General features: G+C 34.4%; 2 protein-coding genes across 3 annotated transcripts in view; one reads left to right on the forward strand and one right to left on the reverse strand.

The window, feature by feature from the left end:
* The window catches only part of LOC145263142 (uncharacterized), a 305,653-nt gene that overhangs the window by 154,413 nt on the left and 143,740 nt on the right, over positions 1 to 7,500 (forward strand). The window lies entirely within an intron of this gene.
* On the reverse strand, positions 592 to 894 carry LOC145263273 (uncharacterized). Its single transcript, XM_080120355.1, has one exon. It carries the CDS (start codon positions 892 to 894, stop codon positions 592 to 594), a length of 303 nt encoding a protein of 100 aa, XP_079976481.1.

The raw sequence follows: 7,500 nt of genomic DNA on the forward strand, positions 1-7,500 counted from the left end.
AGATGTTTGTCATTCTGTCTTGTAGAGTGATGCCCAGCATTATCCTCTCCATCTTCCGTCGTGTCATTACCAAGATTTCACTTTGGTGAGTCGTCAGGGCTTTTGTTTCACTGTTGTAGATCATCACAGGTAGTATATATTCATTGAAGATCTTCCCTTTGATTGTCATACTTGCTTTTCGGCCTCTCATTTTATTATCCACTTCCCCAAAAGCTGCCCATCTCGATGCTATCGTTCTCTTTATTTCGGGGCGGATATCTCCATCTTTCAGAATTTTCTTTCTCAAGTAGATGTAGTTTTCAACTTTGTCAAAGTCTTTCCATCAACAATTATTGGCAACTTGACAGTGTGCTAGTACAACATCAGCTTGGTCTTCTCAAGATGCATGCTGAGGCCAACCGGTTTGCTCTTAGAGTGGATGTCGTTTATAATGCCATTTAGTTCTAAGGAAAGTACGCCATCAGTGCTATATCATAAGCGAAGATGAGATGTGACAGGTGTTCGTCATCGATGTTGATTCCTCTACCCTCCCACTTAATCCAACTGATTATTGATACCTGGAGACAGGCTGTGAAGAGTTTAGTCGAGATGTCACCTTGTCTTGCTCCCCTTTGGCAGCTTCATCTTGTTGCTGTTACGATGGAGCTTCAGAGTCGAACTAGCCTCACTGTTCAAGTCTTTCAGCAAGGTGATATATGTAGAGTCAACTCTTTGGTTCTCAACGGCAGAGTCAAAAGCCTTTTCGTAATCCACAAAGGCAAAGCACAGTTGGATCTTGTATTTATTGGCTTTCTCTTGCAGTTGAGTGACAGCCTGAGTATGGTCGATGGTGGGGTAACCTGCTCCGAAACCTGCTTGTTCTCGTGGCTGATGACTGTTTAGTGTCCCTAGCATACATCTTATCAAGACCTGAGAGAATACCTTGTATGTCACTGGCAGAAGGCTGATTGACCGATAGTTCTTAATATATGCAGTGTCTACTTTCTTATTTATGTTATATATGTTACCAGTAGCATTCTCATGAATGATATTTCTCTATATATACATATATATATATATATATAATCAGTTATATATATATAATCAGTTATATATATAATCAGTTATATATATATAATAAGTTATATATATAATAAGTTATATATATAATCAGTTATATATATAATCAGTTATATATATAATCAGTTATATATATATAATATGTTATATATATAATCGGTTATATATATAATCAGTTATATATATATATATATATATATATATATATATATATATAATTTAATCGGAACTTTTTTACTTTTCGACTCATAAGATATACCAATATATTGTGTTATGATTATAATGTATTTGTGGGTGGTACAATTTACTTTTATAATATTAAAGTCACCTCTTTCTCAAAGAATATTAGCTTTTCAAGTAGAAGATATGTATGTATGTATGTATGTATGTATGTATGTATTATGTATGTATGTGTGTATATATATATACACACATACATCCATACATACATACATACATACATACATACATGCATATCTTCTACTTGAAAAGCTAATATATATAATAAAGTGTGTGCATGCCTACGATTATACAAATACTTGTTTCGTATATTAGTCACCTTTTTTATGAATTTTTTCTTATTTGTGTTTTTCGCCTCTGAAGATCCGTTTAATAACCGTGATGTTTCACCTGCTTCAAACGATGTTATACCCGAAATTAGTCTTAAAGATGAAACGCCAAAGCAATCGAACAAACAAATCTCGCGTCTTTTCCTGCCTGTCTTCTGACCCCACTATTAAAATGTACTACTGCATGGAAAAAGTTATGTGATAGCATGACCTGTTTCCGGGTGTTGTCCAGGTGAAATATATATGTATGATTTAAATATTAAAAAAATACTCATAGAAAAATATTTTTCTAAAAATAATGATTTAAAATATTTTGTTACACAAAAATGAAACACTCTTTCAAACTTCCAATAAAATTTAGTTTAGGTTAAGGTTATGGTTAGGTTGGGGTTTAAAAAGAAACTTAGTTTGTGTAGCGAAGTTTGTTTAGTCACTTGTACTTAGCCAAGCACGGATATTTTCCATCATAGTCGATTTTTTTTATTTTGTTTGAAGTGATCGCTGGTTTATGAGTTACACACCTACTAAAAGTAAAAAAATCGGAAATTTTACAAACGCAAATCCCTCTTTCTATTTAAAATAGAAAACAATCATTTGAATTATTTTGGAAAAATCATTCCACCCAATTTTCTCTTCCAAAAATTGACAAACCATTTAATTATCCATGTTGGCTTACTAGGCAGGAAATGGGTGTTCATTCGTCGTAAAATGTGTATAGGAAACTTATTCTCCATCTTAAAATCTAAACTATTAACTTTGTTTTGTTTTTTGATTTCGCTGATATTTTTTTAAGGCTGATAATTTTTAAAGCTGATATTTTTAAGGCTTTTATTTTTTTAAGGCTGGTGTTTTTTTAAGGTTGATATTTTTTAAGGCTGGAATTTTTTAAGGCTGATATTTTTAAGGCTGATATTTTTAAGGCTGATATTTTTTAAGGCTGATAATTTTTAAAGCTGGTATTTTTTAAGGCTGATAATTTTTTTAAGGCTGATAATATTTTTAAGGCTGATAATTTTTTTAAGGCTGATATTTTTTAAGGCTGATAATTTTTTTAAGGCTGATAATTTTTAAAGCTGATATTTTTTAAGGCTGATAATTTTTTAAGGCTGATAATATTTTTAAGGCTGATAATATTTTTAAGGCTGATAATTTTTTAAGGCTGATATTTTTTAAGGCTGATATTTTTTAAGGCTAATAATTTTTTAAGGCTGATATTTTTAAGGCTGATAATATTTTTAAGGCTGATAATTTTTTAAGGCTGATATTTTTTAAGGCTGATATTTTTTAAAGCAGGTATTTTTTAAGGCTGATAATATTTTTAAGGCTGATAATATTTTTAAGGCTGATAATTTTTTTAAGGCTGATATTTTTTAAGGCTGATATTTTTTAAGGCTGATAATTTTTTAAGGTTGATATTTTTAAGGCTGATAATATTTTTAAGGCTGATAATTTTTTAAGGCTGATATTTTTTAAGGCTGATAATATTTTTAAGGCTGATATTTTTTAAGGCTGATAATTTTTTAAGGCTGATATTTTTAAGGCTGATATATGTAATGTAAGAAAACTGTTAACAAAAAAGGGGTTATTCATTTTGCGAATTAATAATGACTAGCATAAGACGTGGAAATGTAAAAACACATTAAAATAAATAATAAAGAATAAACGTAATTTTTTACATATATATATATAAAAGCAAAAATGTATGTATGTATGTGTGTTTGTATGTCTCGCAAAAACATCGACAGAGGCGACGGATTTTCACGAGATTGGTACCATTTTGAAGCCCGACATCTTGGAGGATAAATATCGAAAAATTGGGCAAAAACATTAATTCCTTCATCCTAAAATTACCAGTTGTGTACAGGGAGGGGGTAGCAAAAAATCGTTCCTTCATTTTCCCCTTTTCTACGACTACTGCGACGATGACGTCATGTTTGACCTAGAAAACTTTGATGTTAGATTAACTAACTAGTTTTTCAATGTTTCATTTCGTTCGTTCTTACTTGTTTGGCGTCGGTGTAACGCGTCAGACTTTTTTTTTTTTCGCCTTAGTCTTGAGGCTTCTGGTTCAAGCCTACCTCCCGACCAAAACTTTTTTTTTCTTTTACACCTCTACACACCCGGACAACGTGTTTTTTCTTTTAATTTAAATAGGGTTCTTACTTCGCTTATTTTTTTAGTTTACCCCCCCCCCTACAAACAGCGTTGTTATCTTAAGATTGCAGGTTCGATCCGACAGGGTTATTTTTGCCATTTTTCTGCTTTTTGCTGTTATTTTTTTATTTAAAAAAATTTGGGGGGGGGCGATTTTTTAACAGCGTTTTTTTTTATAATATTTAAACAGGGTTACTACTTACACCTCCCCCATACACACACCTAAAAACACCCGGGAAACGCCAGGTACCCCCGCTAGTAAATTATAAAGGAACAAATTTTAAAAAGAAACTATAATAAAAAAAAACTTACAGCCGCCTCTTTACATGACTTTCTTTTAAATTATAAAATAAAATAAGCAATTTGAAATCGTAAAACGGCAGCCAAGATATTTTTTTAATGTTGGAGAGGAAATGTTTTTTGCATGATTGCATTTTCACCCCAAACAAGGCACGGTGCCATTTTGATGTAGGGGCTACTATCGTGGACATGATCGCAGGGATACTATGTAGGGAGTTAAGCAGCAAGATATCTGTTTACATTACACTTGAACTTCTGCATGTCAGTACAGTTAGTGAAACAGGAACCTCGAAGGGAATTCCAAAGTCTAGCAGTTCTGGAGAAGAAACTATTAGAGTAGAAGGCTTTCTAGCATTTAGGGATCTTCTATGTTTAGGGGTGGGATTTTTCTGCTCCACAGGTTTTTCTGGAGTAATTACATCGAGACGGGCCAAGGGCTTGTAGTTCATCGAAGCATATACCATTAAAATACTTGTAAATATGTAGAGGGATGCAACATTTTGTTGATGGGACAGTAACTGAAGCCTAACTGACACTTCGGGACCTATAAGGTTGACAATCTCTTTTGAATCCAGTCTATAATAAGAGACTAGTAGCAGACGTACCAGCCTAAATGTGACAATAATACTCCATACATGGGCGAATGGTAGCCTTGTAGAGGTACAGGATATTTTCCGGCGTAAGTAACTTCCTAGCACGATAGAGAGAGCCCACCTTCCTCACACCAGCTACGGCAATGCTCTCGATGTATCTGTTCCAGCTCATGTTCCCTGTAAACGTTAAGTTAAGAAGTTTGAAATAAGTACTTTGAGGTAGTGTATCATTAGCCATAGTTATTGGTGGATGATGAGGTTTCTTGTAATTATTAAAGGAAACGAGCTGCTTCTTGGCAGCATTGAATGTCACCATGTATTTTTGTCCCCATTCTATTATAGACTGGAGGTCTTCCTCCAGAGTTTCCGCTATTGCCTTAGATATGTGGTGTCATCAGCAATTATCCCCATCTCAGAGATAATTTTATCAAGGAGGTCATTTATAAATATCAGGAATAATAAAGGATCAAGGATCGACACCTGAGGTACACCCGCATTATATCATATTATTTTGACATACGTCCATCGAGGACAACCTGGAATTTTCTCTTACTTAAGAAAAACTTACTTAAGTATTTGTTCAGTAGGTTTGGGTGATGAGCGATGATGAGACTAATGACATGGTGGATTTGTAAAAGGAAAACGGGCACACAGTAATTTGGGGACTGGCTCTTGGCATCTGCTCGCTAAAACTAAAAACACTAATCAACTCAATTCAGACCGCTGTTATGTAATCGCCCGTGATCGATTGTCATTCGCTGCATTCTCATGATTTTCGGTATACACGACATTGGTAATTCAATATTATGTGAGTATATGAATATAAAAAAAACTAGCCGTGTAATTTTCGTAAAGATTACTGAGTTTTAACAGAGAACGTTCGATGTTTGACACTATTTTCTATTTATGAAAATGAAATCATCAATCACTTGGTAAATAGAAATTAGAAATGTAATAAATGTTCCAATCAAAGTTACTTATGATGAGGCTATACGATTAACATATGAGTCAGTATAAGGCGCCATTTTTATATGACCGGAGTTGTTCCTTAATTAATTCAAGCATTCTGGACAATGAATTTAACCATTAGAACTATTCAGTCATTAATCTGGAACTTCAAGCATTCTGATATTCCTTCATTTGTCGAAAATATTTTTAACGAGAATTAGAATGTAAGTGATATTTTAGGGAGTGTTTATTATTTAGTTTTAATACCTGGTATAGTGTATTGGTATTGAAATAATAAACGATAGTCTAAAATGATTATAACTATTAAATAAATAACACAGTGGGGTGAGAGAAGTAAGTGGACTAAATGGACAAAAAATAAACTTTTTTGCTACCTTCTTTGTTGGACTACGTATTTGAGAGAAGCAACTTTGGGGGAATTAATGTAATAATTTTCCTCATAGTATGAAGAAAATAGGTATGTAAAAATATAACTATCTATCTATCAATCTTGCAAGCTAGATAGCTAGATAGATAGATGTTTGATAAAGTTGCAAGTGACAGTTCACTTGTTTTAAAACGAATCTACAACCAGTATATCTTCCGTAAAATGGTAATATCTATCTATCTATCTATTTATTTATCTAGATAGCTAGCTAACTAGCTAGCTAGCAAGATAGATAGATAGATAGATAGATAGATAGATAGATAGATAGATAGATAGATAGATAGATAGATAAGCTATCTATCTATCTTGCTAGCGAGCTAGCTAGTTAGCTAGCTAGATAGATAGATAGATAGATAGATAGATAGATAGATAGATAGATAGATAGATAGATAGATAGATTACGGAAAGATATACTGGCTGTAGATTCGTTTTAAAACACGTGAAAATGAAACGCCCAACAAAACATTAGTTTCCCATCTTGGTTCGTTCCAGGCTGAAAACCTATGGTATCATGTTGATTTGATCGGCTCTTCTATTAATTAATGAATATTAATTGAGCGGGTGGCTGCATTTCTTTATACCCAATAAAACTAAATATGTGTGTGTGTGTGTGTGTGTGTGTGTGTGTGTGTGTGTGTGTGTGTGTGTGTGTGTGTGTGTGTGTGTGTGTGTGTGTGTGTGCATGTGTGTGCATGTGTGTATGTGTGTGTATGTGTGTGTGTGGGTGTATGTGTGTATGTGTGTATGTGCGTGTGTTTGCGTGTGTGTGTGTGCATGTGTGTGTGTGCGTGCATGTGTGTGTGTGGGTGTGTGCGTGCATGCGTGAGTGTGTGTGAATGTGTGTGTGTGTGTGTGTGTGCATGTGTGTGTGCTGGAAATAAATTTCCGACAGTATCTATCGTGCTACATCTATGGGTCAAATAATCTCAGCGTATATGTGCGCGTGCGTGCGTGTGCGCGCGTGCGTGTGTGTGTGTGTGTGTGTGTGTGTGTGTGTGTGTGTGTGCGCGCGTGTGTTCGAAAGTTATTTTGTTAAAATAAAAGTTTTCAGTTTCGTTAAATCTAAAATGTTTGCTTCGGGTCACATTTCCAAGTTTTGTTGTTTTTATTTTTCTTCTCTTTGATTGCAAAGACTTGTAAACTTAAAAATTGCAAGTTTAGTGGAGGAGGGGGGGATATTCTTCACTAAAAATCTCCCGTTTTGCAATTTGCATTCCTTTCATTTCCAAATGCAAGAACCACACACACACACACACACACACACACACACACGCACGCACGCACACGCACGCGCACGCACGCACGCACACACACACACACAGACACACACACAGACACACACACATAAACAAACACACAAACATACAGGGAAACACAAACAAGCACACACGCGCACACATACACGCATCCAAACTCTTCCCAACACCTT

The sequence above is a fragment of the Euprymna scolopes genome, chromosome 38 (genome assembly GCF_053919585.1).
Source record: "Euprymna scolopes isolate OS-2025 chromosome 38, ASM5391958v1, whole genome shotgun sequence".
Lineage (NCBI taxonomy): Eukaryota > Metazoa > Mollusca > Cephalopoda > Sepiida > Sepiolidae > Euprymna > Euprymna scolopes.